At 43.8% G+C, this 22144-nt stretch overlaps 2 protein-coding genes across 3 annotated transcripts in view; both read right to left on the reverse strand.

The window, feature by feature from the left end:
* The window catches only part of Hsd11b1 (hydroxysteroid 11-beta dehydrogenase 1), a 47795-nt gene extending 37907 nt beyond the window's left edge, over positions 1–9888 (reverse strand). Inside the window, exon 1 of one of the 2 annotated variants that reach the window (XM_070041592.1) lies at positions 9779–9888. In XM_070041592.1, coding sequence (XP_069897693.1) covers positions 9779–9877 — 99 coding nt within the window. In that variant the 5' untranslated portion in view covers positions 9878–9888. The remainder of the gene's footprint in view (positions 1–9778) is intronic. The other variant, XM_070041593.1, reaches the window with a different exon arrangement.
* A 5920-nt stretch (positions 9889–15808) lies between these two features.
* On the reverse strand, positions 15809–16950 carry G0s2 (G0/G1 switch 2). Its single transcript, XM_070041594.1, has 2 exons — positions 16774–16950; positions 15809–16620 (listed from the first exon to the last, which is right to left on the reverse strand). Exon 2 carries the CDS (start codon positions 16560–16562, stop codon positions 16245–16247), a length of 318 nt encoding a protein of 105 aa, XP_069897695.1. The 5' UTR covers positions 16563–16620; positions 16774–16950; the 3' UTR covers positions 15809–16244.
* Positions 16951–22144: the final 5194 nt, after the last annotated feature.

The raw sequence follows: 22144 nt of genomic DNA on the forward strand, positions 1-22144 counted from the left end.
AGCCACAGTGCCACTTCCTGTTTTCTGGTGGCTAATCGGAGATAAGAGTCTCACAGACTTTCCTACCCAAGCTGGCTATGAACTGTGATCCTCAGATCTCAGCCTCCTGAGTAGCTAGGATTACAGGCGTGAGCCACCTGCGCCTGGCTTATTTTAATGTTTTTAGCCTTCACTCAGTGAATAATATAGAAACCCTTTACACCTCCCTTTTTATGTCTTTATATTCCATTAATCACTAAATCTCATCAATCTGCCCCCAAAGTATCTCTAGAAGCACTTCTGCATCCTTATCCACATTGTGAGTATCCTCACTCAGACCACTAATTTTTCTGTTTTTGTAACTTTGTTCATCTATGTCACCTTCTCCAAACCATTTATTTTTAAGAAAAAAATGTCCATGAAATATTTAGTACGAACCAGAGAACATATAAAAACAGTTGATGAAACATAGGAAAACAATGGGGCCAGGTGCCCAGTGGCTCACGCCTATAATCCTCGCTACTCAGGAAGCTGAGATCTGAGGATCCTGGTTCAAAGCCAGCCCGGTCAGGAAAGTCTGTGCGACTCTTATCTCCAATTAAACACCAGAAAACTGGAAGTGGTGCTGTAGATCAAATGGTAGAATGCTAACCTTGAGCAAAAAAGTTCAGGGACTATGCCCAGGCTCAGAGTTCAAGCCCCACTACTAAAAAGCAAAACAAAATACAACACACAATGGAAGCCTTGTAGGGTCATCATCCAAATCAGGACATGGATATTATTAATTGTTAGAGCTGCTTGGATTAACAGCCCCTCCCCACATCCTCTTCTCACGCCTGAGCCCAGTAATCACCTGACTGTTAATCACCTGACTGTGAGTCAGCAATAGACCCCAGGCTCTGAGGTCACTTCCTCATCTACAGAGGTCACTTCTCGAACTGACCAGATCATCCCTCCCTGGGACAGTGAGAGGCTTCCCAGGCTCTGAGATCACTTTCACAGTGCTGTGATCCCACCTCATGCTTTTCCCTATATAATCCCACTCACCCATAGTCCCCTCCCTCCTTTTCCTTCCCCTTCATCTCCTGTGGGCTGGCAGTTTGCTCTGTCCCTAATAAACTCTTTTATGCCTGAACCATGGGGCAGTTCACCTTCAGCCAACCTTGCACTAGTGACCTTCCTTGTGGATTCCAATCCGCTCATTTCCTCACACTGTGGCTGACCAGTGCCATTTTCAGTTTCAAAGGATTCAATGGTTCCCTGCTGTTCTTAGGATAAAGTCTCAAGTTCCTAGTTCAATTTTGTAAGTTCTTCTTGATCTTTGAAGTCTTTTAGCTACAACGGTGTGGATGCTAACTTGTCTCTCCTGGGCAAGATGCTCCCCGGGCTGGATACTTCTCTTGCTATCTCACTCATCCCTTTTTCAACCCATTAACTCCATCTTCCCCATTAGCCACAGCTCTGGGAGGGCAAAGGACCTGCCCATCATGCTTGGTGGCTCCATCATCTCCTGTTAGCACTGTATGTGGTATACAGTAGGTGCTCAATAAGCATCTTATGAGTGCTACTGAATGAAGTGTCCTCGAAATATGTAGATGGTAGGTGTCCCTTAGGTATTCAAAGCTTAGGGGAGAAGCCTAGGCTAGAGAGAGAGAGAGAGAACTTTGGAGAAGCCTAGGGCTAGAGAGAGAGATCTTTGGGAAACTGAATCTACTTAAGTTAAAGTTGAAACCAGATTGAGAGAGAGAGAGAGAGAGAGAGAGAGAGAGAGAGAGAGAGAGAGAGAGAGAGAGAGAGAGAGAGAGAGAGAGAGAGAGAGAGAGAGAGAGGCAGAGAGAGGCAGAGAGAGAGATAGAGAGACAGAGAGAGACAGGGACAGAGACAGACAGAGAGAATACATTAGGAAACTTTTTGTCTGTGACAGACTGCTGGGTGGAGCATCTTTTCAGCTAGTGGGAAAGATCCCATAATACAGAATGTAAGGACAGCAGCACCTCTGTGAAGTCGTGATTTATGGAGTCCAGTTCCAGACAACATGGCACAAGGCTTTGGAAAAGGAGCCCACAACTGACAATGACTGACTGAAGAGAGAGTTTGGCTGTGGAGCCCTCCGCTTCTGCTTCCAAATTCAGTGAGTTATTTTGGTATCACTTTTCCCCCTCTTTCCATGTTTTTGGAAGGCAGATGCATGTGGCTTCCCCATCTACCCATAAATCTTGAGGGAGGGTGAGGAAAAGAAGGTGGGGAGTTGAATTCCTTAAGAGCTTCCTCTCAGTCTTGGCCATCATGTGGGCCTCTCATTTTCCCTGTTTGCCTCATAGCACTGCTTCCCAATATCCACATTCCTTATGAGGCAGGAAAGTCTTTCCCACGTTTAATTTTCCCGTTTCAGTCTGATGGGAGGGTTCATGAAGTTTGAGAGCTTGACCACAGCCCTGCAGAATGATCCAGTTAATACGGAAGAATTTCTGGGTTTAGGATGCTGAAAGTTTGAACAGCTTCTGCCAGCAGAGGGAGCCCTAGGAACGAAAAGGAAGCCCAGACTAGAGGTTTATGGCCAGAGAGCAAGATATAACTTTTATTTTACTTAATATGTTTTCAGTAGTCTTAAGGGACTTGTGGATTAAGATAAAAGAGAATGCCAGAGGGAGGGTGAGGATATAGAATCATAATACACTGATTGTTAGCCCAATGAGCTCCCTTCCCAATAGCTTAGCATGCTCCTTTCCTAGGCAACACTAGGCCTATTTAGTAAAGGCAGTAAATAATCAGCCTCCAACCCCCCTCTACCTTGAGATAGAACTCCTCCAGGGTAGCTACCACCATATAAGGCAGCGAATTCTCCTTAGAGTGATCTTCGGGTCTGGGCAGCTACAGGGCCCCTTATCTACTACTTGGGCTCCAGCCATAAATCCTAATCCACCATGATGAATCTCTGGTCCTCATGTCCACACCAGTGCCTCCTCCTCCTAGCCCCGTCTAGCCCCTCCTAGACTCAGTAGGTTATATAGGTCACCTCAGACAATAGCCAGCACTGCTTCTCACATCTCTCTTGTGGGAAGGGGGTCTTGCTGGTCCCTTTGCTGGCAATAAATCTTGTCTTTGTTCTTTGTACCTGGATGTCTGTGTGGTTTTCTGGCAAAGCCTAATATACTCTAACACTGATATATACCCAGAAATAGTTACATAAAATCCATATTACCAGACTCCTGGACTTGACTTGCTTTAGTGGCAATTCCCAAACCTCACTGAGTACCTGGGGCAGGGGGCTGGGGGGGAGTGGGGAAAGGGGGCCCACACTAAATGGCAGATTCTCAGCCACCATCAATGCCTGTGTGGGCCCCAGGAATCTGTATTTTCACAAAACCCTCGAGGAAGGGTCTCTGCTGAGCCCAACGGCAGTCAGGATTCCAGGCCTTCTGTTAGACTCATCTGTGCTCTTCCTTATACAATCCAGCTAAATCAGTCATTATCAGTTCACCTCTGATAGCTAGTCAGTTTCTTGGATGTCCTCCTTCCCCAGGTAATGTCTGGTGACCTTGGCAGTGTTCAGCAAGAATCCTGTTAGGTCAGTTTGGTCTAAATCCCTCCCTCCCCCTTACTCTTACTCTTGATGGTTCCTTTTAGTAAATTTCCACCCACCAATCACAACCATCTTGCAATTTGGCTATAAAGTCTTACTTGCCCATGCGGTATTACCTCTGAGCTTGGTTTTACTCTGAGGTCTCTCTTGCCCTGTAGCAATCATTCTAAATAAAATCAGTTCCATTTTAACCACCGTCTAGCTCTGTGGATCATTTATTTATATGTACTTAAAAAAATATTCCTCAGGTGATTCTGAAGTAACCTGTGGGCAAACCAGAGAACTTCTGTGTTAGGTAGTTAGGTAAATACCTTAGCCAAACCTGGTTTGAGGCTTAAGTAAATGGTTGCAGTCATCAGCATGCTAGCTGTTAGTAGTTTGCAGCCCTCCGGAGACTGCTATGTTATGACTGAGCCATTAAAAAATTAATTCCTCTGTCAATATAATACATGATGAAGATTTTTAAAGCCACTGATATCAAAAAGCATAAAATAAATGATAACTTTTGCTTTTCCCTTCCCCATGGCCTACTCCCACTCAGAGGTGATCACTTTTAAAAAAATTACTTTTGTTCAAAATTTAATTTATTTTTATTATTATTATCTTTAAGTACTTGTACATAGGAGTTGCCATTTAAGGAAGCAGTTTATGAATACAATATGTCTTGGTCAATGTGTCCTGCCAAACACTCTTAAACTCTTTATCTTTTCCCCAGGAACCAACTCCATATTTGTTACAGGATATAGGTTTTTACTGTTATTCCTTGGTTTTTGCAATTTACTAAATTTATTAATTTTTTTTTTACTAAGGAGATTCTTCCTTCTCTTTTAGTTTCCTAATCCTATCACAATTTTAATGAAGTCACTACTCAATATCAATATTTTTATAATTCATTTGCAACTGAGTGATACCGTTTACCTTGATTGTATTTCTGTTCTCATTTTCTTTTGGGAGTTAATACTCATCTCCATTTTTATTTATTTTCTTTTTTAGTTGTTCATGTTCTCCAAACCATCTGACTAGAGCAAATAAATGGTCATGTTGACTGGGTAATCTATCAGTTCTTTTTTTATTTGGGGAGAGGGGATGGGAGGTGTACTGGATTTAAACTCTAGGTTTTCTGCTTGCTAGGGAAGTACCCTACTACTTGAACCATACTTCTAGACTTTTTTTTTTTTGCTTTAATTTATTTTTTACGTAGAGTCTTGCAATTTTCTCAGGGCCAGACTCAGACTGTGATTTTTCCTATGTTTACAGTGTGTATAAGTGGGATTACAGGTGTGAACTACCACTCTTTGCTGTGTGTGTGTGTGTGTGTGTGTGTGTGTGTGTGTGTGTGTGTGTGTGTGTGTGTGTGTGTGTGTGTGTGTGTGTGTGTGTGTGTGTGTGTGTGTGTGTGTGTGTGTGTGTGTGTGTGTGTGTGTGTGTGTGTTTTGGGCCATGGGGCTTGAGCTCAGAGCCTGGGTGCTGTCTCTGAGCTTTTTGCTCAAGGCTAGCACTCTAGCACTTTGAGCCACAGTGCCACTTCTGGTTTTCTGGTGGCTAATTGGAGATAAGAGTCCCATGGACTTTTCTATCTGGGCCTGGCTTTGAACCATGATTCTCAGATTTCAACCTCCTGAGTAGCTAGGATTCCAGGCATGAGCCACCAGTGACCAGCTTTCTTTGCTGGTTTTAATGAGATAGTCTTAAGTGCTATTTATTTTTGCCTAAAACTGCCATTCTCCCTGTTCTGCCTATTCTGTAGTTGAGATTACAGCCATGTCTGTTTCCTTTCCTTTTTTTTTCTTTTAACTGGAGACATCTCTTTTGGAGTCTTCCAACTGGGCTCTCTATGACGACAGCCCTTTACTATGGCCTGGGAACTCCTATTTTTCCTCTTTCTTGTTGTACTTCTTTGTGAATAGTAGAGTTTGGGGGGGGGGGAACATAGCATGCAGGAGTATTATTTCACAATTTAAACATCTTTATGTAGATATCAATTTATCTGACCTTGTTACATACAAAACAGTGTGGCAGTTCTGGTCGACCCTGTCTGCTTGTCCTTACTTTACCTTCCCCTTGATTGTTTTTGGCTGGGTAGGGATTTCTAAAGTGAAGATTATTTTCTCCCCAAATTGGAAGACAGTGTTGTATTGCCTTTCAGTGTCCAGCTTCCCGTGTTGACACTGAGAAGTCAAAATGCTTTTAGGATTTCTGATACTCGGTTTGTGAATTGTTTTTTTTTTTTCTAGAACTTTTAAGATAAAAAAAAATCCTGGGGTTCTACCATTTCCAATAACAATGTGCTTTGATGAAAGCCTTTCTTCTTTTTGTTTTTGGAGGAATTATTTCCATTCCTTTTCATTTTCTCAGTGCTGACTTTTGGGAATTCTTATTAGACTTGACTGATCTTTTAAGTTTCATACTTTTTTTGTTTTCCTTTTTGGTCTTTTTTCATGTTTTTCTTTTTTGTCCTACTTTTTTGGGGGAATTCCATAATTTTATCTTCTGAGGCTTCATTATAATTTTAAAATTTTCAGTTGTATTTTTAGATTAAAGAGCTGTTTTTTTTTCTTGTTCTCTGCACTTTAAAAAAAGATGGCTTCGTGGTCTTAATTCATGCGTGTCCTAGCTTCCCTTATGTCTTTGGAGACAGTGATATTGCTGTGGCTGCTAATGGTTTCCTATTTGGTGGATTACCTCTGCTGGGTCTTTAGTATCATTGCCTTTCATCCCAACCTCATCATTCTTATACTTCATCCCTTGGCTGTTGGACACTTCTATCTCTCTGTGTTTGTTAGTTTTTGTTGTTGTTGTTGTTCTCTTTGGTTGGATTCTTTCTGCAGGGATGACTTCTTAATTCTTTTGCTTGCTATGGACTTGGGTAAGGTGGGTGGAGAGGGGTTAGAAGCGAAGCTGCTCTTGTTCTGGGAGCTGAGCCAGAAAAAGGGGCTGGAGAATCTCATCTTTCAGTATGAAGGCTTTCTGTCCCACTGTTTCTCTGTATATAACCCCACCCTCTACCATGCCTGGTGTCTCTGAGTCTGCTATCTGGCTTCTGGTATCTATCTATCAATTTCTCCTCCAAAGGAAAGTTTTCCTTCCTTGGATGGAAAGGAAGTATGGATGGCAAGTGTGTCCTCCTACTTTTACTCTCATCTCTCTCATTGCTCTTAATGCCCTCATCTCCTGGACCCTTCTGGGGTCCTGGCTTCTTATCAACCTTCCATCGTGAGTGCTTGGACTTCAGAGATCTCAGGTTTGCTCAGTCACTTATCACTTGCCCGTCTACTTTACATCTTCAAAGACGGTGTTGACATCTCTCACCTGCTGTTCTCATGCTCTGTTCTCATTGTCCTTGTGGTTTATTGCATGGGAATTCTTCTACTGTAATCGGTGTACTTTTAAGGAAACATAAATTAATACCTTCTTTTGATGCCACATTTAACCTTGGATAGACTTTTAGGAGTGGCCTGCTGGTTTCAAAAAGAGAGAAGATTCTAATAATGACATCTTTTGTTTCCCCTTCCCAAGTTACACAAGAATGAGACTTTACTAAATCATTTTAAGGGAAGAAAAGGACAGGAAATATTTCCATTGTTTGCTCATCCACTTTTCATAAAGTGTTTGAGCCTAATAAAGATCTGAAATTGTGCAAGGAGCTGGTGATATGAAAACACTGATATGTGGATTCTGCCTTCAATATTAGAGTCATAGCTGTATATACTGTGATAATAAATCACACTGGGAGTATACATGGAGCGCAACAGAAACACAGGATGTGACCCAGATCAGCCAGGGTAACAGGAAAGGCTCCTGGGTAGAGATGGCCTTCCAGCTCAGTTTGGAAGGCTAAGTCTGACTTGTGGAGATGAAATTAGGGTAAGACATTGCAAGCAGAGAGAACTGCATGTGGTCAACTAAGGAGTCAAGAGACTGCATGGCATGTCAGAAGAACCTTGAATACATTGAAAGGGATAGAGCCCTGAGGAGGGGACTGACTGAATAAGTCCTTTCGTTATTGTCCTTTAGTTATGTGTATTCATTAGTCTAGAGGACCTGCGCCTCCCAACAAGTGATCCAGAATAAACAGGATCTTATTCCCTCTGAGCAAACTTAAAAATATTGTGTGTAAAATGAGGATAGCTGGGCACCAATGGCTCATGCTTCTAACCTTGGCTACTCAGGAGGCTGAGATCTGAGGATCTTGGTTCAAAGCCATCCCAGGAAGGAAACTCTGTGAGACTCTTTATCTCCAATAAAATTCTCAGAAAAAACTGGAAGTGGCACTGTAGCTCAGGTTGTAGAGTACTAGCCTTGAGCAAAAGAAGCTCAAGGACAGCACCCAGGCCCAGAGATCAAGCGTCAAGAGCAGCATAAAAACAACAACAACAAAAAACCATCTAACAAAAAAAGAAACAAACAAAAAAAACCCCAAGATAATATGAAGATTATAGAAAAAGAGATAAGGATCATTAATAGATATAGAAGAATATTCTAGTTCTCTCATGAAAAATCTGCCTTAGATCCTTTGCCTACTGTCTGGTCACCTAACAGTTAGAAATAGTCTGGAATGGTATAACCAGAAAGGAAATCTTTCTTGCTGTTTGACCAGGCGAAGTTACTTGAACATCTTTTAACGAAATATCCCATTCCATCAGCAGATGCAGTCTTTATGAGCTCTTGGGCATCTAGGGTACTCGTGTAAATTTGGGGTGATTTCTTGAAAGGACCCTGGGTCAGGACAGGGGAGGTTCAGTTTCCCCTCCACTGATGGATGTGACTATGAGCAAGGCCCTTCCCTTGTCTTGGCTTTGATTTCTTCACCTGGCAAATGAGAGGAATTAAATTAGATTTGTTCCAGCTCAGAAATTGAATGCAAGGAGATTTTAGCAGTACTGGAATGAATATTAAGAAAGAGCTAGGATTTGGGGATTTTATTTTCGTACCATACTATATAGTGGGGAAGGCAATTCCTTTAAAATCTTGGCAAACAAGCAGGAGCAAGATTGTTCCGTTTTTCCTTTCTTCTCCCACCCTCCTTTCAGCTTCTAATGAACTCATACAAACCTCAGAGAGAAACACTCACGCACACTCACACACACACACACACACACACACACACACACACACACACACACACACACACATCCCCAAAACAAAATACACAAAAAAGCACAAACCAAACCAAAACCCACTTCAAGTATATTCCTCTGATACTGTTAAGCTCTATTGGAAAAGCTGAGGGAACATGACTCCTAAAGCCAACATTCGTGAAAACACAGCATCATCATCTATAGATGTTTTCTGAAGCACGAGTCTAGCTATTTTAATCCCTTCAAGTGATTGGATCAGTCAACCACAATCCTCTGGTTGATTCTCTGTATTGATGGCAAGTGAGGGTTTGGGTAAGCGGAGAGGGTGGGGAATGGCATTTCCTTTTCCTGTCAGGGTTTTTCTAATTTGTTGCCCTGAGGGGGAAAAAGTGTTTTGGAATTCTCTCTGAACAGGCTCTTTTAAGTGTAGAAGGTCAATATCTTGAGCAGCCAGGCTGGGCTGAAGGGAAAGGTACTAGCACATGAAGAATTTGGATTGTCAAACTTAGGCCTCCCGTGGTGCGTGCGACAAGAAAGCCTTCTTGTGATAATAATAATAATAATAATAATAATAATAATAATAATAGAACCATCCCCCGAGCTCTAGAGTTCACTGTGAATAATATTAAACCCGCTGATGATTCCATATCACATAAGGATATCAGCCCTGAGATACAGAATAGTGTTTCTCTCTGTCATCAGTTTAAAGCTGATGCTAAAAATTAAAACAACAGCAGCAACAAGAAGAAACTCGCTTATGACCTGCAATCATTTTCTGATTCCAAGTGAGTTTTGGACTTGCAGAATTTCTTTTTTGCACTAACGTTTGCAAGACTTTTTGCTCCAACTTAACTTTCTGTCCCCAAATGATGAGATTGTGCTCAGTGCCAGCAGCTGCCGCCCGGCCCATCTGTATCTTATCATGTCTTCCCTCCTACGCAGCCGAAAGCTCATTGGGCATTCCTTTCTTTTTTTTTGACCAGCATTTGACATTGAAATTTCTTTTCATCCCATCCCTCCTGTTTATTTCAATAGGATCATTTTTTAAAAAATAGTAGTTCTTTTTGACCTTCTATCTTCAACACCCACCTACCAGTGATGATACTATTACATATAATGCCATTTTGAAAAGTCTTACCGTGAGGTTCCAAGTAGGTTTGACTTCTTTTTGATTGAACTCCTTTCCTCTTTTGCTCCTCTTCTCTCTTTCCCTCCTCTGCTTTTCCTTCTGTTTCATTTCTCTCTTCCTTTGCGGTTTCCCCCTCTTTGGGGAGGGGCAAGATTTCCTGCTCTGAAGTTGGTTGGTTTCTGGGAGGAGTCAGAAGGCCTGATTTGGGACTGAAACCAGCTGGTCTGCCACCTGATACAAGTAGGTGAAACCCAGGCCAAGGAAGAAGGCTCTTATGTGAGGACCCAGCTGACAGCCAGGAGGTGCCCGTGAGGAAACCCCAGGGGGAAACCAAAGTGGGCCAGTCCTGGGCATCAGGCTTCAGGGCTGCCCAAAGGACAGAGGTCTCCCAAACAGCCCAGGATGGGAATACTGAGAAGTTGTCCTGGTTGCTCCGGGAGACTTAGTCATTACTATTGTTAGCTCTAAACATGGGGGCCAGGGGAGCGGACCAAGCAGAGCCCTTGTCCCTCACATAGCAGGTGCTCACTCTGATTCTTGGCCTTGCCTCAAAAGAAGTTACTGAAACAAGAACTGGGTTTGGGCAGCATTTCCTTCCCTACAAGGAGAGAAATACAATGACTTTCAATCCCAGCAGCCAGGGAATGCAGAGGATGGTGGTGATGGTGGTGGGACCCATAGTGGTAGGGACAGTGACTTCATCCTCATTCACATCGATGGGTGGAGGATCCCATCCCAGCCAGAGGTCTGAGTTGTTCCACACTAAGGAACTGACTGTAGTAGATGTATACACGCACACTTCCTGTATGTGTCTATGTCTATAGATATGTGTATAAGCACAAACTCACTTTCTTCATCCATATTCAGCAAATATATAAAAAGCATCTCCTCTGTCCCTGGCACTGTGCTGAGATCTGGGGCTAGAGTTGTAAGAGCTGTAGCTCTGTTCCCATGGGGAGTTGAACTGGGCACTCTTGAGATTTGAAGTCATAACTTTGAAGAAGAAAAGCCTGGACTTGTTGGCTGCTGATTGGACAGCTTTTCGATAATCATCCTTCTATTTCTGAGCTCTTATGGGATGCTGGTTCTTTCAATGACCCTTCGACTTGCAGTATGGATGAGAGCCCCTATCAATATGCTCCTAATGATTAGAGAACACGAGTTTTTTCGACCTTGTTTCTAACTCAGGGGCCAGTTGGTTTCTCTTGAGAACCATAAGTTCTATAGATGTCTGTCTTATTTTCTACAGCTCTCTGATAATTGGACAGCTTTCTGAGAATATTGGATATCATTGGGCTTTAAAAAATGACTGAGTCAATGAGCTGTCTTTCTGTCTCTGTCTCTCTGTGTCTGTCTCTGTCTGTCTGTCTGTCTGACTCTTTCTCAATGTCTGATATATATATACATATACATATATATATATATATGTCTGACTCTCTCTCTGAATGTGTGTGTGTGTGTGTGTGTGTGTGTGTGTGTGTGTGTGTGTGTGTGTTTCCCAGTACTAGGGATTGAACCCAGGGATTTGAGTGTGCTATACAACAGTTGGCCTCATGGGCTCAGCTCTTTTGTTTTCATTCTGTTTCTGAGATAAAGTTTCAATAACTTTGCTTTTTGACCACCCCAGTAACTGGGATTACAGATATATACCACAACACTTAGTTCTACTATTTGTTTTCATTAGAATATAGTACAAGAGATAACTGACATGTAGCTCAGTGGTGGAGCACTTGCCAAGTGCTTAGGCTCAAGTCTTGATGTCTAGTACCATCCTAAATAAATAAATAGTATAAGAATTGATATAGCACAAAATTACATGTTTATTTATATTAATAGACTATAGTTTTGTGGTGTTTTGAAAACAGTAAGTTAACTAATGGGCATTTCACTATGACCAAGTTTGCAACTATGAGTTTCAACCAATAGGTTAAGATATTTTTCTAGGAGGGAAGAATAATTAGATAATTAGATAGTCTTCAAACAGAACAGTAACTTCCATGAACTGAAAGCCTATTGTATTCTAGGTACTGCTTTAATAACTTTAAACGTATTACCACATTTAATCTGTAAAATGATTCCTTGTGGAAAGTACTATTTTATAGACAAGGAAAGAATTTAAGTAGTCAGAGCAAAGCTTAGCAACTTATTTTAGAACTAGGTTCTAGAGCTAGCGTAACAGAGTCAAACCTAAGGAAATTCAGATGGGTCTGACTAAGCTTTTTTATTTTTCATCCTAATGGATTGTAGTGTATAACAAAATACCTATGGTCTTCTGTTTCTGGACATTCTACTTCCATTAATAGGGCATTATTGGGCTGGAGGCATGGTTCAGGAGGTAGAGCACCAGCCAGTAAGTGAAAATGACAGGTAATGAATTGGAGTCCTGGTCTTGGACAAAAAAAAAAAAAGAAAAGAAGTAATAAGGCATTAATTTGTTTTTAGCAGCTTGAGCACAAGCCCTTTTTAGTATTCACTGAACTTATAATCAATCATTGAAAATACCTAAGTAATTTTTGCATGACTAGAATAAGTCTACTTCAAAGCAATTGGAGTCATGGATCAATTGGTAGAGTGCTAGCCAATGAATGAAAGCAGCAGGTACAGATTTTGAGTTCTGGTCTCAGACCTAAAAAGAAAAAAAGGCTAGAATAAGACTAATTTTGGGGATCATCTAATAGATTTGGGTGTGCCTGTGTGCATGTGTGTGTGTGTGTGTGTGCGTGCGTGCGTGCGTGCGTGCGTGCGTGCGTGTGTGTGTGTGTGTGTGTGTGTGTGTGTGTGTGTGTTGGTACTGGGGCTTGAACTCAGGGCCTCAAATTCTTGCTTTCATTTTTTAAATTATATTGTATTTTGTTGTAGAGGTGCTGTACAGAGGGGTTACGGTTACATAAGTAAGGTAACAAGTATATTTCTTGTTGAACATTGTTGCCCCCTCCTTTGTTTTTCTCCCACTATCCCTCACCCCCATTCCTCTTTCCCGCCACCTTCCTGAAGTTGTAAAGCTGATTTCCAACCTAGCGTCTTGTGAGTGTTATTGTTGTATTGGGTCACTCTTTGTCCTGTTTCACCATCTTGTTATTCCCCTTCCACTCAAGGTTATCACTCTACACGTGAGTCATACTTCTACTTTTAGCTTTTTGCTGGTTAATTGAAGAGAAGAGTCTTGTGGACCTTTTTTTTTTTTTTTCATGAGCTGGCTTTAAACCTAGATCCTCAGATCTCAGCCCCCTGAGTAGCTAAGATTACAGGCATGAGTCACCAGCACACAGAGCCTAATGGATGCTTTGAATATGAAGTGTGTGCTGTATTTTCTTCCTTATCCAGTGTCCATCCATTTGTGTCAGTGCACAACTCAGCTCCTAAATTATTCTCAATTCTGACTCTGTTATCTCAGTTCTGTGTCTCTAACACAAATGATAAGTATATCATCTGCCAACCTCTCCTAGGTTACTGATAAAGTTACTGAGTAGAACAAGAACAATTTTTGTTCCTGTGCTGGGAGAGGGATTTATTATGCTTGACTACAACCAACGATTATCTCATGAGACGATCTCAAAGTCATGGTTCTGAAAGCATTAGGAAAACATTTTCCTTACTTTCTTATGACTTTCTAAACCTCAGGCCTATTAATAATTTGGACTAGAGAATTTTTTGCTGTGGGAAACATTTTTGGTACAATGTAAGAGGTTTAATAGCATCCCTGGCTTCTGCCCACTAGGTACAAATAATGGTGTTCCTACTCCCACCTGACAATTGGTGATGTCTCTAGATATTGTTGGATGTCTCCATTCATACAAAAACACTTCCTCTATTCTGTACAACCACTGCTCTAACATTAAAAATAGATTAGTTGACAATCAATTATTTGCCTAAGCCTTGATGATTTCTATGAACACTAAAGAAGACATGGTCCTTGATTTCAGGAAGATTATATTAACAGAGACATGACCAACTCCACAGACAACTGTAGAAAAATTGCCCACTACTGAGTGATCCTGTATTACCATAAGCATTCAGAGAGCCTGGAGGCCTCAGTGACAGAACACCTGCCTAGCAAGCATAAGGCTCTGAGTTCAAATTCTAGTACTGCAAACAAAAAATTATTAGCTAAGTGCTGATGGCTCATGCCTGTAATCCTAGTTCCTTAGGAGCCTGATATCTGAGGATCACAGTTTGAAGCCAGCCTGGGCAAGAAAGTCCATGAGACTCTTATCTCTAATTAATCATAGAAAAAGCCAGAAGTGTCGCTGTAGTTCAAGTGGTAGTGTGCTAGCTTTGAGCAAAAGGAGCTTATAGACTGTGTCCATGCCCAGAGTTCAAGGCCCAAGACCAGCAAAAAAAAAAAAAAAAAAGAAATTATTAAATAGGTATACAATACAAAAAATAGAGAAATGAGAACAAAAATTATATAAGCATAATTAATATATTTAGGCATCTATATTTTTATACATAGGAAAATCCTCAGATATAGGCATCTTCTACGCCAAAAACCAGAACATGTAATTTGATATGTAGTTTGATAGTAGGTAGAATATTTATAGTCCTCCCTCTCCTGGGGAATTTGAAGTTTATAGTTTCAGAAGATTCAAAGATCATGGATGACAAGACATTCAGGAGGAAGAGTAATGCTAAAGAAAAGAAAAAAAGCAGGTATAGTGGCTCATGCCTCTAATCCCAGCTATTCAGAGATGGGGAGGATTTGGATTTGAGATCAACCCTAGGACAAAAAAAGTTTAGCAAAACTTATCTCAATCAATAACTGGGCAAGGTGCTGTGCAAATGTAAAAGGGAGGATCTTGGTCTAGAAGAGACCCTACTCCAAAAATAAATAAAGCAAAAGGGACTGGGGGCTCATGTGCCTGTGTGGGAAGGGCCTGAGTCCAAGCAAGCCTCAGTACCACCAAGGTAGGAACAGGCCTGAGTCCAAGCCTCAGTACCACCAGGGTGGGAACAGGCCTGAGTCCAAGCCTCAGTACCACCAGGGTGGGAACAGGCCTGAGACCAAGCCTCAGTACCACCAGGGTGGGAACAGGCCTGAGTCCAAGCCTCAGTACCACCAGGGTGGGAACAGGCCTGAGACCAAGCCTCAGTACCACCAGGGTGGGAACAGGCCTGAGACCAAGCCTCAGTACCACCAGGGTGGGAACAGGCCTGAGTCCAAGCCTCAGTACCATCAGGGTGGGAACAGGTCGCGGACGCACTGTAGTTGAGTCTTAGGTTCTTGAGTAGAAGAACACCAATATGAAAGGTATGGAAAACAGGCTATCTGGAAGTGGGTGGTTTGGAGTGAACATGCTTCAGGGTATAGGAGATATGGTTTGCATTGGTGAGAGATGGTCACAGGATGCTCAGGAGGGCAGAGGAGAGGGGTTTTGGAAAGCCATCTGGAAGGATAAGGTAGAGAAAGCTCCGAAGGTCTATTTTGGACATTTAAGATTAGCTACTGTCTTAATAGAGCCAAAGTTCTTGTTTTGGACATAGAACAGTCTTGTCATTATTTTCCTTTAAAAGTGCCTACTATGTTTCTTTTCCTTCATTCACCATATTCCTATTGCTCTTTCCTTTGGGATAAGGGAGAGCTGGTTAGGAATGCTGGGTAGGATCTGAGCTGGAAGGAATGAAAGAAATGACAGTTTCTCCATATGTGTAGGGGAAAGAACCTGACCAGTGGCGACAACATGAGCCACTGTTAGGTCTGGCAACAGCTGCTGATGGCAGAGTAAAGTGGCAGCACCTGGTTAATGTAGGTGGCATTAAACATCTGAGGAGGGTTGTAGCAGGCGGGGCCTTTGACCCCTGACTGCCTATTGGCTGAGTCTACAAAAGCAACTGAATGAGGCATTACCACAGAACAAGCTCTGTCCCTGGAGGAAGAGGACTCACACCTGCGATGCCGGTCTTTTCTTGTTTTAGTTCAGAACGTCTACTAGAATCTGAGTTTCTTGGGATGGGGGGAGATGAGTGGGTTGGGGAAGGGAGGGGTGGTTTGAGCTAGACTCTGATTAGGCACGCCTCTGAACCCACCAGGTAGCTTCCTTTCTCTTATTTATTTATCTCTTTCTCTCGTTAAAATACAGTTTAGAAGGGAAACTTGTCAGTCATGGAATCCGGCACTACCTAGGGACAAATATTGGCTGCTTCAGTATAAAATGGTTTTTTTTTTTATTTCAAAATGCAAAATGGTGATCATAGTAACAACAACAACGACGACAGTAATAATAACGGTATAGATATATAAAAAAAGCCATTTCTCCTTCCTCCCTAGTGCAAAACCATAGACTCTCAGAGAGCTTTAAAGACACAGTTTGTCTTCATCTTCACAACACGTAGCTGCACGGCAGCAAAAAGTCGATCTCGAACCCCTTCTGGGTGGATCTTGGTGGTGGGTCGGTGCCAGACGCGGCGGGGTGGCGGGCGGGGCTTCTCCACGCAGCCGGGGCTCCTGCCCGCTCCGCCCCACCTCCTCCCCGGGGCCCTAGGAGGCGTGCTGCCGGTCGGCGCGGCTGCAGGGCTGGGCCTCGGGCGGCCGCTTCGGGCCCGGCCGGGCCTGCGGCGGGCGGAGCGCCTGTCGCGCCTGTCGCTCCCGCGCGTCCCGCAGCTCGGCCGCCGCCGCCTCCTCCTCGCGCAGACGGCTGGCGGCGGCGAAGGGGCTGCACACCGTCTCCACCAGGCCCAGCACGGCGCCGACCAGCGCCAGCACGCTGCCCAGCACGTACAGCTTCACCAGCTTGCCTCTGGGCTTCTGGGCCATCATCTCCTTGGCCAGGGGGATCAGCTCCTGGACGGTTTCCATCTCAGCCCCGGGGTGGAGGGGGCGTGTGGGGGGCGGGCGGGACCTGCAGGGGTCGGGGCTGCGGGGTGGAGGGGGGGCGTCCGTCAGTCCCGGTGGGTAGATAGGGAGGATGGCTTATGTTTCCCGGGGTTCCCTGGGCAGCGCCCCCTCCCCCTTCCCGGGCACGGGGGGGGGGGGTGGGCCGGGGAGGTGGTGGTGGTGGGGGATTCACCTTCGTGACAGCCTGGGCTGGAAGCGGCCAGCGGGAGCGAGCTGGTGGCGGTCAGTCTGTGCGTCAGTCCGTCCTGGCCGGCCTGGGAGCTCTCCACCTCGGCCTCTTCCTCCTCCTCCTCCTCCTCCTCCTCCTGCTCAGCAGTCCTTCTAGATGGAGACACTGCAGCTGGCACCCCATCCGCGTCCCGGGCCGCTTATATCTTCAGCCGGAGACACGCCTCCCCGGCTGGAGGGCTTGGCTGGCTCTGGCCCGCGCCAGAGACCCGAGGGGGCGGGGAGGAAGGTGAGGAGGAAGAGAGGGAGGAGGGGGCTGGGAGGGGGTGACCGAGAGGGGGATTGGAACGGGCTGGGGCCTGGCTGGAGGCCTCCGCAGAGCCCGGCTCCCCACGCAGGTCCCAGGCCGGGAGGGGGGGGAGGGGAGGGAGGGAGGGAAGGGGGGAGGAGGGAGGGAAGGGGGGAGGAGGGAGGGAGGGAAGGGGGGAGGGAGGGGGGAGGAGGCATCCACCTGCATTTCTGCCAGGGGCCCTTTCTTAGTGGCCTTCAGTGTGTGCAGAGGCAACCTGAGGAGGGGCCCACTGATGAGGAAATCTGGGGATTCTAAGGGACAGATGTATAGATTTCTTATGTTTCCTCCCGACAGTCACCTTCCCACGGGGGATACGGGGTGGTGGGGACCCCAAGAGAATGCAGGGGGGTGGGCGGGATCCTACAAGTGAACAGATCTCCATGTGTGCAACAGGTCACCTCCATCCAGTGCACAAAGCAGTATGTTCTCACATTTTCTTGGCCTGATGGGTTGTAATTCAAAGGTTGCATACGTTGCTAGAGTAGATCATTTAATAGAAAACTATTCGTTGAGGGTGTTCTTTAATGCATAGAGGTGTGTGTGTGAGAGAAAGATATATATATAGAGAGAGAGACAGAAAGAGAGACACACAGAGAGAGACAGAGAGAGACAGTGAGAGAGAGAGGCTGCTTTTTGAACTATATGTACTTCGATGTATCAGGGAACAGCTATCGGTCCCCAATTTTCCCCACTTACACTGGAGAAGTGAACTCTGGGGCTGGAGAATGCAAGCATGGAATGGGGCTCTTAGTTTAAAAAAAAAAAAAACAACAAAAACCGATCTGTTTGTCCAAAATGAAATATTTCATGTTCTTTTCAATAATTCTCTGCCACTCCTTTGAGCCAGTCGGTGAAATTCTCCTGTGCTGGTTCAGCTGCATAATAAATGACAGGAGAGGTGCAGTAGAGAGCTTGGGTAAGAAGCTAGGGTTTAAAAAAGAAAAAAAAGACCCCAGAAGGTGAGAAGGGGGCAGAAGCTGGAGTTAGATATAGGATTAAGGATTGGACAAGGATGAAACACAATCCCCTGATTGGATGGTTGGAGGTTGGGGTGGGGGCTCTAATTTAGCTTTGGTTATGCATATACCTGAGTTAGCAAAGTACAGAGGGAAGGAGAGGCAAATAGGCCAAAGGGCTTTAAGCAGGGAAAGGGGAAGAGCAGGGGGAGGAAATCAAACTGGCCAGAAAATTGCAAAGGTCACTGATGCAATCTTACAACAGCCTTCCCAGTCAGTCTGGCTGAGCCCCGTAGTCATAGGGGAAAGGGTGCTTCTCTTGGGGGTCTGAGGTTGCTTCCCAGGCAATGCAGTAATAAAGGCAAGTAAGTATTAGCCATAAGTTCTATCCTTTTCCCCTGCCCTGAGTAGTTCAGGTAAGGGTTTGTGGGTGGAGAATGAGATTATTCTTGGAGCATTGTGTCCTCAGTGTATTATTCTTTGAACCTAGTCTGGCAAGGAAATTCTGTAACTAGGGTCCAAGCCAAGTTTAGTTTCAGTCTTGGCATTTTCTTCCACATAATTTTTAAGCACTCCCTAATAATTGGCAGAAGTGATTTGTGAGTTTTCCCAGTACCCATGAGTGTTCCATACAAGGTGGCAACCTGGTGGGGCTATGCTGTGCCTCTTTATATAAGGCCCTGACTTGGTTTCTGCTCCAAAGGTGAGTCAGCCAGCCTTTGAACCCCAAACTCCAAAACTGACCAAGCAGCAGTGAGCATTTCCTGTCTTGCAGTTACTCAAAGACGCAAACCATACATGTATCCTCCGTGGTCAACAGGTTGCAATGCATCTGAAGTTCCCCTTTCTTGTTGATTTCCCAAGGTATAGCACGTCTAAAATGAGCATCCTTCTTCACTTCTTTGATAATCTGGCTTTTACCCCCAGGTTCTACCAGCTTGCGTCAAGGGCTAAGGCAGAGGGAAGAGCATGTGGCATGGATTGAGGTCACTGGTATCTGGTTTAGGTGGTAGTGATAGGGCAGTCACAGGCAAAGAAGTTCAGGGTCAGTTCATGCCCAGGAATTTTTGAGCACAGCTCCTAGGTCTGGGTGGGAAAAGACAGCCCAGTTCCTGGGTGGGAGGTGGAGAGGCCAAGAAGCACTTGGGAACTAAACAGGTACTTTGGCTGGGGTAAGTTTACTTTTAGAGAAGTGGTTTATTGTCTTACATGGGTCATTCACTGGTTATAGCCACGAAGGAAGGTCAGAATAAGCTATAATGACAACCCATCCTTCCTTTTTTTTTTTTTTTTTTTTTTTTGCCAGTCCTGGGGCTTGAACTCAGGGCCTGGGCACTGTCTGTGAGCTTTTTTTGCTCAAGGCTAGCACTCTACTACTTGAGCCATAGAGGTACTTCTGGCTTTTTCTGTTTATGTGGTACTGAGGATTCGAACCCAGGGCTTCATGCATGCTAGGCAAGCACTCTACCACTAAGCCCCATTCCCAGCCAGACAACACATCTATTTTACTCAGGGTTGAGGTGTGTGTGTGTGTGTGTGTGTGTGTGTGTGTGTGTGTGTGTGTGTGTGTGTGTGTGTGTGTGTGTGTGTGTGTGTGTACAGTTTTTTTTTTTTTTTTTTTTTTGTCGGTCATGGGGCTTGAACTCTGGGCCTGGGCGCTGTCCCTCAGCTCTTCAGCTCAAGACGAGCGCTCTACCACTTGAGCTACAGCGCCACTTCCTGTGTGGACAGTTTTGAGAAAACTGGAACAGTTAGTCATCCTACTTGTATTAGCCTATATTCTGTTGCTGATAACATAATACCATAAATTAGGTAAGATAATAGGCAAAGAGACTTAGTTTGGCTTCTGGTTCTGGAGGTACAAGGGCAAGGGGCCATATTGGTGATGACCTTGCTAGTGAATTCTCAATAAAATACAGGGAGCAAGAGACAGGGCTATGTGTGCTTATGTGTCTCTCCTCCTCCTCTTCCTCTTCCTCCTCCTTCTTCTGCCATCAGGGTTCAATCAAGGGCTTCACCCCGATGACTTTATCTAATCCTAATCACCTCCCAAAGATCATACTTCTAAATGCCATATTTAGATTAAGTAAGCACATTTGATACTTCATAATGAGTATTAAAGTCCAACTCCCCTCCACGCCCCCACTCAAACCATATCCAAACCACAACACTGTCAAGTCTATCCAGCATTTCATTCTTGTCCTTCCTAAGAACTGGTAGGACCAGTTTAAAATTCATTTAATTTGTATTCCAAAACTCTCTCTCCTACACATTAAAACACAACCATCTGTTGAAGGAGGAAAAAAAAAATCACAATAGGGTAACATGTAGTCCAAGCGGTGAATAAATGCTGAACAGGAAGAGCTATTCCTGCAACTATGCCTGATATTGATGGGACAGAGGACAGAAATTTTTCAGATGGTTTGTCACGAATGTACTTCTGTTTGTTTGTTTGTTTATTTACTTACTTACTTACTACTACTACTAGCTGCTTGCTACTTGTACCATCACTGTCCACCACTGGAATTCAAAAGACTGAAGAGAAGGAAGAAGTCACCATTGGATACTCTATAATTAGCTGTGTGTTTTGTACTTCACTTATTTTTTTTCTTGTTTTCACTGTTTGATTTAGTTATTTCATATCAATGAATTTTACAGAGAAGGATTTTTGTGACTCAAATATTAATGGATGGTTTAATTTTTCTATTCAGTACTGAAGATTGAACTCATGGCCGTGTGCTTGTGAGCACCTGCTCTACCTAACCCACAACAGATGATTTTTAAAGGTACATGTCTATTCTTTATCTCCTCTGGTCTTGAGAGTTTAGACCTTTCTGTGTGGATATCCACTGTGGTAACAGACTTGGCATACTGAACATAAGATTCCTTGCCATCTCTGTACTTTCAAACGCAGTTCCCTTTCAATATCCTTATTCCTTAGCATTGCCAATGCAATTTATTGGTTCTTGGGCCTGAAATGTTGTGCCAGTTTCCTGACCAGGCCTTCTCTGACTTTACCATCTTGTCACTTTCTCTTTGGTGTCCTGCTTTGTCACCTAATCTTATGTAGATAGAAGTATTGGTTTGGTCTTGAATTGTCTTTCAGTTCCATTAAAGGATGAGTTTCATGAGGGCTGGAACTTTGTTTTGTTCTTTACCATGTTCCTGTGCCTGGTATAATCATTGGCACATAGTAGGTCCTCAATAGTTAACTATGGGTTTAATTTCTCCGGTGGACTTGGATTTTGGCAGGGATGGGACTATATTATATTCACATGTAGTCAGACTTTGAGTGGATACTCAAAAAAGCATTTGAGTCTTTCGATGGACAGCTTTTAGCCCTAAATCCTTTCTTTTCTAATCCATTTTGAAGACTCCAACCAAACATCTCTTTTTAAACTTCTAGATTCTATTGTTAATTACTTTAACATACCAGGAGATAACTTCCTAGATTATGCATACTGAATTTTCAAGACCTAATATTCTTGGAAAAAGGACTCATTTGGTCTGATCTTTCCTATTCATCTGATTTGTATCTCCTATTCTTCTCCCACAAGAAGTCTTTACTCTACTGAGGAGTTTTTTCTAAGCCCCCAAACAATCCCTTCTCATTACTGTTGAGGAAAATGCTCAGCCATTCTCATTGCTCATGCCTGCACACACGGTTGTCCCTATCCTCTTTCTATTCTATCTTCCTTTTTTCTTGGAGACCAAGTTCAAATTAGTGAGCTCCGAGAAGCCTCCACTGCCTATGCCAGCACACCTTGCTCTCTTCTTTCTGTGAACTGTAGCTGCCTTTGTGGTTCCTTCTACATGCATTGGCACTGGATAGCACTGTTTTAAACAATGCTCTCATTGTTTCTTGTGGGCTTCATCTCAGTGGAAGACCAAATCTATATTTTTTCATGGGGTCATATATAATGGGTCCCAAATCAATATCAACCTAAAAGTCAGTGTGGGGATAGAGATTGCAAAATGACCAGTAAAGACTCTGGGGAAAGTTATTTTAGGCATAGTAGCCCGTCCTTGGCTCAGTGCCTTGGGACTGAAGTTGCCCAAGATCTGGC

Source organism: Dipodomys merriami, unplaced genomic scaffold (assembly GCF_024711535.1).
Source record: "Dipodomys merriami isolate MVZ:Mamm:240054 unplaced genomic scaffold, mDipMer1.0.p SCAF_31, whole genome shotgun sequence".
Lineage (NCBI taxonomy): Eukaryota > Metazoa > Chordata > Mammalia > Rodentia > Heteromyidae > Dipodomys > Dipodomys merriami.

Bases quoted from the DNA above. Each gene is read 5' to 3' on its own strand.
- G0s2 (XM_070041594.1), bottom strand. From the start codon at position 16,562: ATGGAAACCGTCCAGGAGCTGATCCCCCTGGCCAAGGAGATGATGGCC.